The sequence below is a fragment of the Trachurus japonicus genome, chromosome 10, assembly GCF_045865225.1.
Source record: "Trachurus japonicus isolate A0001 chromosome 10, Traja_1.0".
Classification (NCBI taxonomy): Eukaryota; Metazoa; Chordata; class Actinopteri; order Carangiformes; family Carangidae; genus Trachurus; species Trachurus japonicus.
This window is the reverse complement of record NC_140916.1, coordinates 37,358,856-37,375,742: the sequence shown is the minus strand read 5'-3', so window position 1 is coordinate 37,375,742 and position 16,887 is coordinate 37,358,856. Positions and strand designations below refer to the sequence as shown.

Here is a 16,887-nt window from a genome sequence, read left to right as displayed (position 1 = left end):
GTTCATTTGAGTTCCGCCCGTGCCCGACCCGTGAATTTTCACAAGACAGCTTATCCACCCGTTGAACACCGTTTTTGCGGGGTACCCGTCGGATACCCGCGGGGATCCGACCCGGTGCAGGACTCTGGTGCAGACTGTGCCACAGGAGCGCTGCCTGGATGTGCGAGGCCTGCAATGTGGGCCTGTGTCTGCAGCCAGACAGGAACTGTTACTGGCTGTTCCATCAGGAAACTGAAAAGTGAAGGCAGCAAGTGAGGAGAGAGTTGAGGGGGAAAAAACGCCTGTATATAGTTATCATGTTTTTCTGTTTGTACACATTGAGATTCAAAATCTAAAAAAGAAATGTTGTAAATATGTTTTATATAGTTATAATTTAAATTTTAATATGCAATATCTGTTCAATCTGTCCAATTTCACTGTTTTTTTTATGAGTAAATCTGTAAAATCAAATTCCGTTTTTTTGGTTTTTCTTCATTTAAAACAGCTAAAACACTGTTTTAACATGTAGTGAATGACAAATAACTGCCTAACATTGAAAGTTCCAAGTGTTCTGAAAAAAGGGGCAAAAGCACTTACTCACAGGACATTCTCAGGGCCTTTTATAGTTAAATAAGCAAAAAAAAGGTCCAGGCGGACATTTGAGGCTTAGGTGTTAAAGGGTTCACCTCCAGAGGGTTAACAATGGTAGAGGGGACTGAGAAGTGACAGAAGAAAAGACCAGATGCAGAGCTACTTGGAGCTAACGTCTGGAGAGGTGGGACTAGTTTTTCCACAGTGAGGCTATTTTATTGGATAATATGTATTTCTGGTTGAATAAAACTACATGAAATTGACTGCGTATCCCTCTTTCATATTGCCTTTATTGGTAACCGTTTTATAAAAGCAATATATCACTCCAGGCCGTGGTATATGCTCATTATACCACTCTAACAACGCCCCTTAGAGTGGTAGAATGAGCATAGACCACGGCCTGGAGTGATATATTGCTTAAATACGCGGCTCTCGGCTGGAGCTCATTTCGTTGGAACGACTTGTAATGACACCAAAGTTATCTGAGTGAGTAAATGATCGGATTTTATGCTAGAAATAAGGTCCAGATTGTAAAAAAAAACAGCAATTCCCCTTTAAGGTGTGTGTGTGTGTGTGTGTCTGCATGAAGGTGCCTCAGGGCTGAGGTAAAGGCTTCTGAGCTGGAGGAGGTGGAGGGGCTCGACACTGGAACAGAACAGATGGAGGAGAGAGAGAGAGGTGTTAAAGGGATAGTTGACCCAAAATTGAAATTCCTCATCTCATTATCTCCTCCCCCTCATGTGGACTAAGGGCTGGGAGAAGTTTCAGAGTCCTCCGTGGCTTCTCTGAGTTACAGGGGGTCTCGGCGTAGCAGTGCATGTCCATATAACGGTTGTAAATGGATACCAATTGTCTTCGTAACAAAAAGACACACCAAAAAACATCCAAATACCTCCATGCTGCTCCTATGTAATGTCCGTCTTGTATTGAAGCCCTGAAATGCGAAATTGTCCCGAAAAAAATTAAATAAGTCTATATTTCAAGCTTGTTTTGTAGTGGAAGCTTCTCGAAGCTCCTCTTCCTGGTCCGTCCAAATCTCGCGCGATTTGGACTTGTTTTTTGGTGTGTCTTTTTGTTACGAAGACAGTTGGTATCCATTTGCAACCGTTATATGGACATGCACTGCTACGCCGAGACCCCCTGTAACTCAGAGAAGCCACGGAGGACTCTGAAACTTCTCCCAGCCCTTAGTCCACATGAGGGGGAGGAGATATTGAGTAATGAGAAATTTCAATTTTGGGTGAACTATTCCTTTAACCAAACACACACATCCTGTAGTGGGTGTTGTACAGTAAACGCTGCTGTTACATACCGGTCTCAGTCGACTGCTGCAGAGGTCTGGAGACTTGTGGCTGCCTCCTCCAGCGTCTGATCAGAGACACAACCACACACCGTCAGTCATTATTAAAGGGATAGTTCAACATTTTGGCAAATTGGCCCATTGCCATAATCCCTATAGTCATAGCAGTAGGTTCGTTACCTTTAATTGTCGGTGCAAGCTATTTTTAGAACGGTGGAGCAGAGCCGTGAGCTGCTCAGAGCTACGCTACGGAGGCTCATGGAATTTCTTGGTTTCCCTCATCAAACTCATCAAATACACAATCCGACAACTCCACAACGCTCTGGTGGACAAGTTGTGACCTGCACATTCACCACGCTATGAGATAATAACACAACGTTACCACACAGAGTTGTTTTAGAGGGAAATTCAGAGACTGTTGATGAAAAACTGTCCCTGAAGGCAACGCGCATCAGCGGTTTTGCATGTATTTCCCTCTAAAACAACTCTGTCTGGTGACATTGTGTTATTATCTCATAGCGTGGTGAATGTGCAGGTCACAACTTGTCCACGACAGCCTTTTGGAGTTGTTGGATTGTGTATTTGATGAGTTTGATGAGGGAAACCTACTGCTATGACTATAGGGATTATGGCAATGGGCCAATTTGCCAAAATGTTGAACTATCCCTTTAACAAGTGATGAGCACCTCAGCTCTGATGGATGGACAACTGTCTCACCTGCTGTGCTGTCTGCAGGCCGGTCCTCCACGCAGGCGGGTGGGGAGCTGCAGCCAGGAGAGGGGGGGGCTGGGACAGGAGGGGAGAGGAGGGGCGTGGCTGTGGCTGTGGTGGGGAGGGGGAGGGGGAGGGGCTGGACCTTCACCTCCTCCTCCTCCTGCTTCTCCTCCTCCTCCTCTCTGCCTTCATCATGCACCAGCTCCACCACCAGCGATGGGAAGACCCCGGTCCGTCCGTTCAGCTCTCCCTCCCAGAAACCGTCATCCACCTGAAACGTGGTGCACAGGCAAGGCAAGGCAATCTTATTTGTATATCAATAAAAAGAAAAAAACACACACACATCCGTGCCAAGAACTTTGGGCAGGTGCTGAGCCAAAGACGGGCAAGAATTAAAAAGAAAAAAAAAGAAAATAGAAAACTTTTCCTACTTTCCTACTATGTATTGTATTTGAAAAATGTTATGAGATTTCTACGTTGCGGCTGGTATGACCTACATCTATGGTGTTTTCATTGGTATGGGCGCATGTGTACTTACACAACACAGTTTATTTACTTGTGTGTGTTTTCAGGAAGTAATTCTATTGATGTTTAAAAACACTAAAATATAACAGGACTCTGTACTACTATTGGATGCTGTTATATATTTTTTCTTTAGCACTTTCTAACATTTTTCCATGCTAAATGTTAGTTTTCGTGTATGTACCGGTATCTGCTTCCTGTTTTCTAGTTGTCACATGACTACCACATGATACTTAAGATGGCGTCTATGTGGATTCTGTGTGTCTGACGAAGAGCAGTTGTCGCTCGAAACGTTACACTTCTCCTGTGAATAAATGGACTGCATTTTGGAGCCCTGTGGTGTGCGAGCCTTTCAATTTTCTTTTTAAATCTTATTTGTATAGACATTTTTTTACAAACAAAGTTTGTCTCACAGCATCATGAAAACATCAGAGGAAAATCCTGACTTCATAAATCCCCCTGCTCCTTCTCAATCATCTAAACACCTACTGGAGTTTTCTCTCTTTCTCAGCAAACTCCATTCTCTGATGAAGGCTGTGGAGATGTGACTGACAGCTGAGAAGAGCCACACCCCGTACCCATCTACTCCTGACAGCGTTGACCTGTGGTGGAGCTGCTGGGTACGGTGACACAGCAGCTGTGAGTTTGACAGGTGAGGTCAGAATCAAAGGGTCATAGATATTCTCTGTGAGACTAAACTAACTATGAATGCAAATATTTAGGTACTACAATGGCATAAATAGTCATACAACTATAACATTTGGCAGAGAGTATCTTGACACATAGGGGGAGGCATGAAAAAAAGATTCTGGGGTTTGTTGCAACTCAATTTTAAGATATAACCCTCAACATCCCAAAAAAGACAAAAAAAAGTACTGTTCGCCTGACAAATTCTCATGAAAATTATGATTTTTCAGCACTTTATGGAGAATATCTATGTTTAACATATATATAGAAAACTTCCTTAATTCATAAGCTTCCATTTGAGTCCAAGATAGCCTTTCTACTAGCTACTGGAAAGCTACAGGCTGTCTCCAAACAATGCAACACCTATTGTGAAAAACTCCATGTTAACTGGCATGATCAGAAACCATTCTATTTCTAGTCTCCCCAAAGTGAACAGACAGATAGAGAAGACCGTTGGCCACAGCAAGTGGGGCTTTGGAGATAGAAAGGCTATCTGGGACTCAAATGGAAGCTTATGAATTACGGAAGTTTTCTATATACATGTTAAGCATAGATATTCTCCATAAAGTGCTGAAAAATAATAATTTTCATGAGAATTTGTCAGGCGAACAGTACTTTTTTTTGTTGTCTTTTTTGGGATGTTGAGGGTGATATCTTAAAATTGAGTTGCAACAAACCCCAGAATCTTTTTTTCCTGCCTCCCCCTATGTGTCAAGATACTCTCTGCCAAATCTTATAGTTGTATGACTATTTATGCCATTGTAGTACCTAAATATTTGCATTTACATCATTTCGCCAGCAAAATGACCCCAGAAAGGGGTTTTGGCCCCTGTAGCTTTCCAGCAGCTAGTTGACCGGGTTGTCCACCCAGGTTTTAATCCTTGAAGTTCCTAGATATCATTTCTGCTGTAAAACCTTTTACAACGCTCTGTGTCTGTTTTCCAAAAAACTGGGATTTAGCCCCCTGGGTATATATCATTATTGAGCCATATTCACCTCCAGGTCCAAAGTTCACATCCAGAAAACCAATTATTAAAACAATTAGGACAGCAGATTGTAAACACGATCATTCTTTTGGGGAAAATATTTATATTTAAGACCCAAACAAAAACATTTTTGAACTTGGTTTATTTTAGAAATACAGTGTGTCGCCAATTTCTTTTGGAAAATAATAATCGCAACAAATCAAGATAAGGTGGAAATGCATAACAAAAAAATGGGAAAAACTTACTTTTGAGTAAATGTATATTAAGTAGTTGCTGTTAACTTAATTTTAGTAGTTTTACATCCCTTTTTGTTGTTTTTTTTCTGTCCTGTTTTGGTCCTGTTTTATTACGTCGTCAGGTTTGTTCTGTCCTTTGTTTTCTGTTTGTCTGTTTTGGTTAGTGTACTGTCACTGTATACATTGTGTATACTATTGCCTGTTTCCATTACAGAAAAAAAACAACAATTAGGACTCAAATTGTGAGAAACATCCATGATACAGACATCTACTGCACCTCTCCTTGCTGACAGCGGAGCAGGTGTATGAGCGCCCCCTCCTGGAAGGACAGCTCCTCTGCACTCTGGGCCTGGTAGGTGTACAGAGCTCTGGCTAGACCTGAAACACATCACATCTAAATCACATGAGTATCATAGACAAGGTGTGTTATTTACTTTGTACTTTGCAAAGTGTGAGTCAACCGCTATGGGATTTTAGTGTACTTCTGAGTGGTAATCAGGGCCGTTGTCTAGGGGAGAAAGGTGATGATAACTCTAGGGGCCCAGCGCCCAGTGGGGCCCATAAAAAACCCCAGTAGTCTAATCTTTGTATGACTGATTTATTCTGTGTAAGACCCTGACTAATACTCATAGTACACTGTAAAAACTCAACATCTTTCCAAGAATATTTGTCTTATTTCTTGTCCAAATGTCTCATTTCTAGTCAAAACTAATCTCTTACCTAAAAATGTACTTGTTTTTAGATAATTTTCACTTGTTTCAAACTAATTTTGACTTGAAATAAGTAGAAAAATCTGCCAGTGAAAGTAAGTTTTTTGTGCTTGTAATAAGGAAGAAAAACTTGCTCCACTATCAGATTTTTTCTACTTTTTCCAAGTGAAAATCTGCTTGAAAGGCGTAAAAAAGTATCTAAAAACAAGCTACTTTTAATATGATGTGAGATTTGTTTTGACTAGAAATGACATTTTGACCAGAAATAAGACAAATATTCTTGCTAAGATACTTGAGTTTTTGCAGTGTAATGCTGCATTAGCATCAAAACAAAGTAGGCTAAATAAAAAACGATAATACATACGTAGTCTAAGAAAAAAAAAGGAAAAGTTAGGGGGAGGGGCCCACATTCACCACGCTATGAGATAATAACACAACGTTACCAGACAGAGTTGTTTTAGAGGGAAATGCAGAGACTGCTTGATGAAAAACTGTCCCTGAAGGCAACGTGCATCAGCTGTTTTGCATGAATTTCCCTCTAAAACAACTCTGTGTGGTAACGTTGTGTTATTATCTCATAGCGTGGTGAATGTGCAGCTCACAACTTGTCCACCAGAGCGTTGTGGAGTTGTTGGATTGTGTATTTGATGAGTTTGATGAAGGAATCCAAGAAATCCCATAATGAGCCTCCGTAGCGTAGCTCTGAGCAGCTCACGGCTCTGCTCCGCCGTTCTAAAAATAGCTTACACCGACAATTAAAGGTAACGAACCTACTGCTATGACTATAGGGATTATGGCAATGCACCAATTTGCCAAAATGTTGAACTATCCCTTTAATAACTGTAAACAAGCCTTGATTTCATAAAATATATGTATATTCTGGTACAGCAGTGTCTCTTTCTCTCTCTAACACTGTTTACCTCGGCCCCCTGTCCTCTCTTTATTCCCAGTGGACGACGTGGAGCTGAAGGAGCCGTCCAGCTGAGCAGCCTCCTCTGCTGGTAGACACAGGAACTGCACGTAACGCTCAGGAACGTAGCCCACCTGTCCACAGGCGTTACACACCTGCGTAGCCATGGACACACAGGTGTGAGACTGGAAAACACACACACACACACACACACACAGTCTACCAAGGATCAAAGCAGCAGATACCTTCAGCCAGTCCTCCATGTCTCCATCTTCAATCACCTGTAACTCCTCCCCTTCCTTGATTGACAGCTCATCCGATTGGCTGGCCTGAAGGAAATGACACCAGATCACACCAGCAGGTCAGACTAAGGGCCTGTCCCATTCCTCCACACCTGGCTCAGTGCGCTTGGTTACGCACACACTTTGGTGACGTTTTGCCGGCGGAACGTAGTGTGCAGCATGGATTAAGTGGCCAAGCGTGTGGGGGGAGATTTAAAAGCAATCGGGACAAATTTGACAAGTGCAGCCTGTGCCATTGCGCGCAGTAGCACAACTACGACACACACACACACACAGCAACAGTTTTAATCAACAGTGCTGCTGGATCACAGTCTCATCTACTCCTAAAGTGTCTCTATGCACAAGATTCAGATCATAAATGTGTAAGCCCAACTACGTAAGTAAATAAAATAAACAAGAAAAAGGAAAAACATAAAATAAAAACATGAACAGAGCATGATGGATATAAAATATGACATTAAAAGTCATAATTATGAGATAGAAAGTTAATTTCATTTTATTGAAATTAATTCAATCGCATTTCCTAAACGTAAAATCTATTTTACCTCATTTTATCTAGTATCTCTCTTATCTTCTCATTCTATCTATTTTACTTCATTTTACCTAGTGTCTTTCTCCTCTTCTCAATTTTATTTATTTTACTTCATTTTATCTAGTGTTTTCCCCACTGCAAATGAGTGAGTATTAGATAGCGTTTCCCTGATAAAATCCAATGTTCTATAATTATTGTGTGAATGTGTATGTGTTTGCGAATTTATGTATGTCTCTCTAACATGTGTTCCCTATGTCGTCCCAATATGTGTCCCCTATACTGCTTGTTTTTAACATGTGAAGCACTTTGAGCTGCCATGGGCATGAAAAGTGCTATACAAATAAAGCCTGATTGATTGATTGACTGATATAACGTTATGTACCGCACTATAGATTGATTTCTCCCCGGCTTCGTTGTAAACAAATGCACATGAGCAGGAGGAGGGTTAGCAAAAAAGGCGGAGAAGAGACCGGACTTGCATAGTTCCTCTTTAGGTATCAACTGTCTCCTGTTATTATTATTATCAACACCCAGTGTCTCAGTACACTGCAAAAACTCAAAATCTTTCCAAGAATATGTGTCTTCTTTCTTGTCAAAGTATCTCATTTCTAGTCAAAACTAATCTCTTTCCACTTAAAATAAGACTCATCACCTAAAAATGTACTTGTTTTTAGATCATTTTCACTTGTTTCAAACAAATTTTTACTTGAAATAAGTAGAAAAATCTGCCAGTGAAAAGAGGTTTTTTTTGAGCTTGTAATAAGGAAGAAAAACTTGCTCCACTGTCAGATTATTTTAAGTGAAAATCTGCTTGAAAGAAGGAAAAAGTGTCTAAAAACAAGCTGCTTTTTAATGTGATGAGTCTTATTTTAAGTATAATGAGATTTATTTTGACTAGAAATGACATTTTGACTAAAAATAAGACAAATATTCTTGGTAAGATTTTTTGCAGTGTACATCTTCTTTCAGCTCCAATACTTTGCAAATATGACCAATAATAACTATATACAATAAGTATATAGTTTGCAGCACCTGATAGCTGTAGACGACTCTGCAGGCTGTAGGATAGACACACACTCCTGAGGCTGACACTGGGTCTATGAAGATGTCTCCATTCTCGTCATTGTAGTCCTCAAAGTCAGTCAGCTCAAACTCGTCCTCCTGAAGACACACAACAAACCCAGTAAACACAGAGGAACAAAGCAAAGGCCAGGCAGAATGTGTTGTGTGTGTGTGCAGGGCCGTTGCTAGGAATTCTGGGCCCCCTTAAAGAATACTAAAGTGGGCCCCTCCCCCTAACTTTTCCTTTTTTTTTCTTAGACTACGTATGTACCTATTATTGTTTTTTATTTAGCCTTCTTTGTTTTGATGCTAATGCAGCATTACACTGCAAAAACTCAAGTATCTTACCAAGAATATTTGTCTTATTTCTAGTCAAAATGTCATTTCTAGTCAAAACAAATCTCATTCTACTTAAAATAAGACACATCATATTAAAAGTAGCTTGTTTTTAGACACTTTTTACTTCTTTCAAGCAGATTTTCACTTGGAATAAGTAGAAAAAATCTGATAGTGGAGCAAGTTTTTCTTCCTTATTACAAGCACAAAAAACTTACTTTCACTGGCAGATTTTTCTATTTATTGTGAATATAAGTGAAAATGATCTAAAAACAAGTTAATTTTTAGGCGATGAGTCTTATTTTAAGTGGAAAGAGATTAGTTTTGACTAGAAATGAGACATTTGGACAAGACATAAGACAAATATTCTTGGAAAGATGTTGAGTTTTTACAGTGTACTATGAGTATTAGTCAGGGTCTTACGCAGAATAAATCAGTCATACAAATATTAGACTACTGGGGTTTTTTATGGGCCCCACTGGGCGCTGGGCCCCTAGAGTTATCATCACCTTTCTCCCCTATACAACGGCCCTGTGTGTGTGTGTGTGTGTGTGTGTGTGTGTGTGTCAGCATACTGAGAAGTCCTCGGTGGACCTCCTCTGCTCGCTGAGCCTCCTCTCTCTCTCCAGCTCCTCCTCTGCTTGGTTCATGGCGTCGTGGAGCCACAGGTCAGTTCCTGTGACTCGGAGTGAGAGCAAAGCCAGACGGGCCTCAGCCTTCACCCTGTTCAGCTGAGACAGGACACACACACACACACACACACACACACACACACACACACACACACACACACACACACACACACACACACACACACACACACACACACACACACACACAGGTGCACAGAACAAAGACGTTTCTGTGCAAGTTTATATGTGAAAGAAAAAACCTTAAAATGCCTTTTGTAATATTTTAAAGGTATAATATGTAGGAATTCCCCCCATCTAGCGGTGCGGTTGCATATCTGAACGTATTCTTTATGTTGCATTCAGGTGAAATGGGGCAGACGTCAGACAGACAACAGACGCTGCATGTAACAGGATAAACAAGTGGTCCGCCAGCACGAGGCAAAACAATACAGGCCTGACAATATGTTGTCATGGTGATGTGGTATTGTTTTACCGTCTTTCTCTGGTGGAGTAAAATGACATCCGGTTGGTTTGTCTACGGCCGTCTGCCTGAATGCACCTGAATGCAACACCAGTGCCTCCGTCCTTCCTCACACTACACAGTGGTGACGGTTTTAACAGGCCGTTTCCGTGGTTACCTACGGTCACGATGCAACATGGCCGCCTCGGTTCGGTGCGTCGCCCACTTATGTATTTGTAACGACTTGTAACAACTCATTCTAAGGAACCAGAAAGCTTTCATCTGTATGCGGCTGTGATTCCACTTCAGTGAAATACGGATTTATGAAAGACATGTTGGATTTTTGCAAATAAAAAGACAAATAAGTTACATACTGGGGCTATACATAACGGACAGTTTTTGAAAACAAAATGTTTAAACTCAGAGAAACTGACTTAGAAAGTGAAATTTCCCCTTTTCCCCATTACTTCTCCTGTCTCTCCTCTGTGTCTTTAGTCACAGTGATTGGGTGAGAATTGTTATGTTACCAGTGCTGCAAATCTTGAAAAGATATAGAAACACTCTGACAAAATGTAATAATGTATCATTTTATAGGTCATTGGTCTGGGTCCAGAGGGGACTGGGTCTGGGTCTGTCCTTTATAGAAAAACAAGATGAAATTCAAATGTACAAACTAGGGCCCGACCGATATGGATTTTTTTTGGGCCCGATGCCGATTACGATTATTAGGGGGAAAAAAATCCGATAACCGATTAATCGGCCGATTATTTTTTTTTATATAAAGTTTTAAAATGTTATTAATTTAAGTAATATATCTACATAAATTATATAATATATAGGGCTGCCAAAATTTCCTTGGTCAATTGGTTGCAGGAAAAAGCAACAACAACAACTGTGAAAGGCTGTAGGCTTTTAATTTGAAGGGCCAGATACAGGAAGTCATGACACGTGACACTTTTTTGTTGTTGTTGTTTTTACACGGCACGGTGGTCTCTCTCTCTCTCTCTCTCTCTCTCTCTCTCTCTCTCGCTCTCTCTCTCTCTCTTTTTTTTTTTTTTAGCGACTTTTTCCAATGTTGTTCGAGACGTTTCTGGTTTGTTGACTCCGACGTGGAAGCACGTATCACCGCTGTTTTCAACCATTAGCGGTTGCTGCCGCGAGCCCCGGTCCCACAGGCGGTCAGTCTCACAGTCTCACGGAGCAGAGACATGATTGTCCCGCTGCAGTCAGAGACCCGCACCGCCGCCCCTCCTCCCCCCCGTGTTACAACCTCAGTCAGCTCAGTCACTCACCCACCTCATCTAGGTACTGTGTTCATTATTTATGATAAACGGGCATACTGCCTGTAATTAGCCTACGGTAAAACCCGACCAGCTTGTTGAATCTCGGACCCAACACGGCCGGAGTCACGAGCATTAATTAATTCACCCGACCGCGGCAAAAAAGAAAAGAAAAGGCAAGCATGTCCTGCTCAGTCACTCTGCTGTGAGGTGGTTAGTGGATAGTGGAGAGAGAGGATGCGCCCTCTACAGGATAAATAGCCTAATGTCGGGGATCTTTTTAAATGGGGGAACAATTTCAAAGTAAAACCAAGTCTTATTCCCTGCATTTTATTTCTGAAAATATCGGCGACAATCGGCGAGTTTTGGCCGATTACCGATTATTCTCAAATGGGCTATAATCGGCCGATTTAATCGGCTCGCCGATAAATCGGTCGGGCCCTAGTACAAACCTCACATGTGATTTTCACATGTCTTCAGGTGTGATGTGTGGTAAAGATGTGCTGGCACATAGGAAAGCCGATTTTGTATCATTTTTCATGGAGCAATGTGTGAAGCCCGTATGCATAAATTAAGAAAATGTGAAGTTTTGGTTTGCTTCTGAAATCACAATACCACACGGGAATGGAGACATTCAAAAACACTTTTTTGTGATCACACATTTTTCATCTATAGATGAGAGGAGGAGGAAAACACGATGGAAAATGTAGAAAACATGATGATACCCTGGCTTTCCGGACACTGTCCTGCACCTCTGCTATCTTCTGCTCAACTCTGAGCTCCGTCTCCCCTGACAACAGCTTGAGCCGACTCTCCAACATCTGCAGAGCCTGGAATGACACACACACACACACACACACACATACAAACACACACACAACACATAAAGCTCTTCATGTGACACAGCACATCATTTTTGCTCTTAAAGAACTGCTGATTAAACAGTCTCATCTGATAAACTTTAAAGGAGACATATTCTGCTCCTTTCCACAGATTAAAATAGTCCCCAGGTGTCTTAAAGACATGTCTGTCACATACTTTGGTCAAAATCCCCCAAGGATGAAACATCACAGCTCTTTTCATCCTCTCTGCTTTCAGGCCCCGTCCAGACGAATACGCGGCTTCACCGAATCCGATCTTTTTCTTAATCGTTTTGAAAAATATCTCCGTAAACACGGCATCGTTTTCAGAAATATCTGCGTCCACACGGATCCACTGAAAACGACCCAAAACGCTGTAGTACATCCTCCTGAGGCGTGTGTGTGTGTGTGTGTGGCGCTGCAGCGCTGCCAAACATAAACACTTAAGACAGAGAAGACGGGAAGTCCCCGCTGAAATTCAACAGAAGAAAAAGTCCCCGCTGTATTACGTAAACTAAAACATGGGATTAAATGTTGACAGGGAGTCGTGTCAGAGCAAATATGACGATCAGTGATGATTAAACAGGCGCGCAGTGTCTGAGCGTCCCGACGGTAGTCGGCCGTTGTTGTTGTTACGTCCATAGTGTGTAGCTGCTGTAGCGGTGTGTGTGTGTGTGCGTGTGTGTCTCAGGTTACAGGTAGAGAGGTGGGGGGTATGACATCATCGTTTCAGAATAAATCCGTATTGGCCGTCCAGACGAAAACGCTGGGGCGGCGTTTTCAAATTTTCCCACTCTGGGACCCGTTTTCAAAAAATATCGTTTTCACCCCCTGAAAACGCCGTATCCGTGTAGACGCGAGGCCGATCCGATAAAGTAGTTATCCGGATTCGAAAAAAACGGATTCGTCTGGACGGGGCCTTAGTGTCTGTCCCTTTAAATGCTAATGAACCACTGCTTGCCCCGCCCCTTCTACTGGTACCAAGTAGGGGTGGGGTTATGCAGATTCAAAAACTAGTTACATCATTGGAAGACAACTGAGGGAACAGTTCATAAAACCACATGGATTTCAACCTATAGGGAGTCTGAAAATGGTTAAGACAAACACCCAAATATTTGTTAGAGAGCCTTCAAAAAGTGATATTTCCATAATATGTCCCCTTTAATGTAGCTAATGTAATATGTTAAGTTATGTTAATGTAATGTCACTCTAAATATCTGATGGAGGAATTGTCCAGCTGAGAATTTTACATGTGAAGAAGTAACGTAGAAGAAGATAATGTAGAGTGTCAATAAATAACGGATATTTAGGCCACAAACACTCATCTTGATAATGAAATGAAACGGTTGTCAGGGTGATGTACGTAAACAGGAAGTGACTCTGAGCAGTCTCACCCTCTCTCCGTGGGTGAGGATCTTAAAGTCTTTGGCTGCTTTCGTTGCCCATTTTTTGGCCTCTTTAACCAGACAGCCGTCGGTCTCCGATGAACAACACACCTCCTGCAGAGAACACACCTACACACACACACACACACACACACACACACACACACACACACACACACACACACACACACACACACACACACACACACACACACACACACACACACACACACACACACACACACACACACACACACACTGCAGCTATCAGACTGTCTGTGTGTGACTGCATTATGCTTTGGTTGTGTTGTGACTGTGAAAGCAGACTGAAACAGAAATGTGTGTACACAGAGGTAGAAGTTGATATGAAAAGTTTATGTTTTCTTTAAAGGGATAGTTCACCCAAAATTCAAATTTCACTCATTATCTACTCACCCTCATGTCGACTAAGAGCTGTGAGAATTTTCAGAGTCCTCCGTTCCTTCTCTGAGTTACGGAGGGGTCCGCGCAGCAGTATTTGTGTATGGATACCAACTTTCTTCGTCCAAAAAGACACACCAAAAAACATCCAAATACCTCCATACTGCTCGTCTGTAATGTCCCTCTTGTATTGAAGCCCCGACATGAGGAATTGTCGAAAAAAATTAAATAAGTCTATATTTTAAGCTTGTTTGTAGCGGAAGCTCCCAGTGTCTCAGTTCACTGCTCTTCCTGTGTCCGGGGTTGAGATTTGCACTGACCGGCGGAACAATTTCTCATGTCGGGGCTTCAATACAAGAGGGACATTACAGACGAGCAGTATGGAGGTATTTGGATGTTTTTTGGTGTGTCTTTTTGGACGAAGAAAGTTGGTATCCATTGACAGCCATTATATGGACAAATACTGCTGCGCGGACCCCCCCCCCCCGTAACTCAGAGAAGGAACGGAGGACTCTGAAAATTCTCACAGCTCTTAGTCGACATGAGGGTGAGTAGATAATGAGTGAAATTTGAATTTTTGGGTGAACTATCCCTTTAAATAATGGTTCACTATGAAATACAACACTCACACACACACACACACACACACACACACACACACACACACACACACACACACACACAGACACACACCTTGTCATGTGGAGCAGGTTGGAAGGTGAAGTCGGTCATTTTGCTGAAGGAAGCAGATTCTTGTAGGAACTGCTTGATGTTTTTCTCTCTGGTCACCTGACAACACAACAGCCAATCACTGTTAAAGGACAATTCCGGGCAAATTCAACTCGGGGGGTGTATTTTCCTAACATTTTAGGTCTAAAAGAAGGAATCTGGTCATGGCTTGGTTAGGATTTGGAAAAGATATACAGTACTGTGCAAAAGTTTTAACCACTTCAGACGTTTCCATTCTTATCCATCATGCATTTTATTCTGAGAAGCCTCTGACCGGTCCCACATTTATTCTGCAGCATGACGATGACCCAGACATAACAGTGTCAAAAACAACTATGAGTCCTACTGGGGCACAGCTCAGTCTGAACTTATTATTCTTCTTTAAAGGGATAGTTCAACATTTTGGCAAATTAGCCCATTGCCATAATCCCTATAGTCATAGCAGTAGGTTCGTTACCTTTAATTGTCGGTGCAAGCTGTTTTTAGAACGGTGGAGCAGAGCCGTGAGCTGCTCAGAGCTACGCTACGGAGACTCATGGGATTTCTTGGTTTCCCTCATCAAACTCATCAAATACACAATCCAACAACTCCACAGCGCTCTGGTGGACAAGTTGTGAGCTGCACATTCACCACGCTATGAGATAATAACACAACGTTACCACACAGAGTTGTTTTAGAGGGAAATACAGAGACTGTTGATGAAAAACTGTCCCTGAAGGCAACACGCATCAGCTGTTTTGCATGAATTTACCTCTAAAACAACTCTGTCTGGTAACGTTCTGTTATTATCTCATAGCGTGGTGAATGATAATCAAACCATTTTTTTTTTTAGGGTGAGTATTAACACCAGTCCAGGGACAACAGATGTAAAATAGCCTTTTGGCTAATTCTGCCACGTTTACATTTGTTTAAATGTTTTTATTAATGTGCAATGTCCCTGATCTTTAAACCTTTAAATAAATAAATAAATAAATAAATGTGCAGCTCACAACTTGTCCACCAGAGCGTTGTGGAGTTGTTGGATTGTGTATTTGATGAGTTTGATGAGGGAAACCAAGAAATCCCATGAGCCTGAGCAGCTCGCCGCTCTGCTCGGCCGTTCTAAAAGTAGCTCACACCGACAAATAAAGGTAACGAACCTACTGCTATGACTACTGTATAGGGATTATGGCAATGGGCCAATTTGCCAAAATGTTGAACTATCCCTTTAAGCATTAAAGTGTACCACCTATGTGACATTTATGCTGGGCAAAGCTCATTTTTACTGGGGCTTGTGCCATTTCTATTTGCTCCTGTCATAATCATTACGACCACCCGATGTCACCCAACAACCAAACATAACCATGGGTCATAATCATCTGCAGCATACATGACCTATAGGCACATTGTCACACTGCAAAAACTCAACATCTTTCCAAGAATATTTGTCTTATTTCTTGTCAAAATGTCTCATTTCTAGTCAAAACTAATCTCCTTCCACTTAAAATAAGACTCATCACCTAAAAATTAACTTGTTTTTAGACAGTTTTCACTTGTTTCAAACTCATTTTCACTTGAAATAAGTAGAAAAATCTGCCAGTGAAAGCAAGTTTTTGTCCTTGTAATAAGGAAGAAAATCTTGCTCCACTGTCAGATTGAAAATCTGCTTGAAAGAAGTAAAAAGTGTCTAAAAAAAAGCTACTTTTTAATGTGATGAGTCTTATTTTAAGTATAATGAGATTTGTCTTGACTAGAAATGACATTTTGACTAAAAATAAGACAAATATTCTTGGTAAGATTTTGAGTTCTTGCAGTGCAGACAATATCTGAGCACGAGTGGCTCTGTATTTGAAAATGTGTCACTCATTTTACATTTATATACTGTAAGTAGCACCAGACAGGAGTCTCTGCACACGTACCTTGGCTACACTGTCCCATATGTTGCTGTACAGTTTCTGTGTGGACACGCAGGTGTTCAGCTCCGTCCCACACAGAAGGAGGAAGTGACTTCTGAGATCATCATAAATATTTCCATCCATTTGCTGAGGAAGACAAATGTCAGAGCAGTTAGGAGAGATGGACATGGTTCCTGTAGAGCAGCTTTGTGAAGACAGAGGTTAGGGCAGGGCAGGGTGGTGTGAGTATTTGACTGTACAGATGTGTACAGATGTACCCTAATAAAATGTAAATGTACATGCACTACCCCTCCCACTAGGAAATCAACTCTGGGGGGCTGTATAGCTCACTGGGTTGAGCGGTGGGGCATGAAAGCTAG

The 16,887-nt window shown here is 41.7% G+C and overlaps 1 protein-coding gene across 1 annotated transcript in view; it reads right to left on the bottom strand.

Moving 5' to 3' along the window:
- Positions 1 to 1,112: 1,112 nt before the first annotated feature.
- LOC146980384 (F-BAR and double SH3 domains protein 1-like) overlaps positions 1,113 to 16,887 on the bottom strand; it is a 32,258-nt gene continuing 16,483 nt past the window's right edge. The window contains exons 9-20 of the mRNA XM_085788791.1: positions 16,532 to 16,654; positions 14,598 to 14,693; positions 13,494 to 13,613; positions 11,965 to 12,069; positions 9,443 to 9,598; positions 8,502 to 8,630; positions 6,881 to 6,964; positions 6,646 to 6,790; positions 5,293 to 5,393; positions 2,588 to 2,855; positions 1,883 to 1,938; positions 1,113 to 1,215 (exon numbers count right to left, since the gene is read on the bottom strand). Of these exons, the coding sequence (XP_085644917.1) occupies positions 1,165 to 1,215; positions 1,883 to 1,938; positions 2,588 to 2,855; positions 5,293 to 5,393; positions 6,646 to 6,790; positions 6,881 to 6,964; positions 8,502 to 8,630; positions 9,443 to 9,598; positions 11,965 to 12,069; positions 13,494 to 13,613; positions 14,598 to 14,693; positions 16,532 to 16,654 (1,434 nt within the window). The 3' untranslated portion in view covers positions 1,113 to 1,164. The remainder of the gene's footprint in view (positions 1,216 to 1,882; positions 1,939 to 2,587; positions 2,856 to 5,292; positions 5,394 to 6,645; positions 6,791 to 6,880; positions 6,965 to 8,501; positions 8,631 to 9,442; positions 9,599 to 11,964; positions 12,070 to 13,493; positions 13,614 to 14,597; positions 14,694 to 16,531; positions 16,655 to 16,887) is intronic.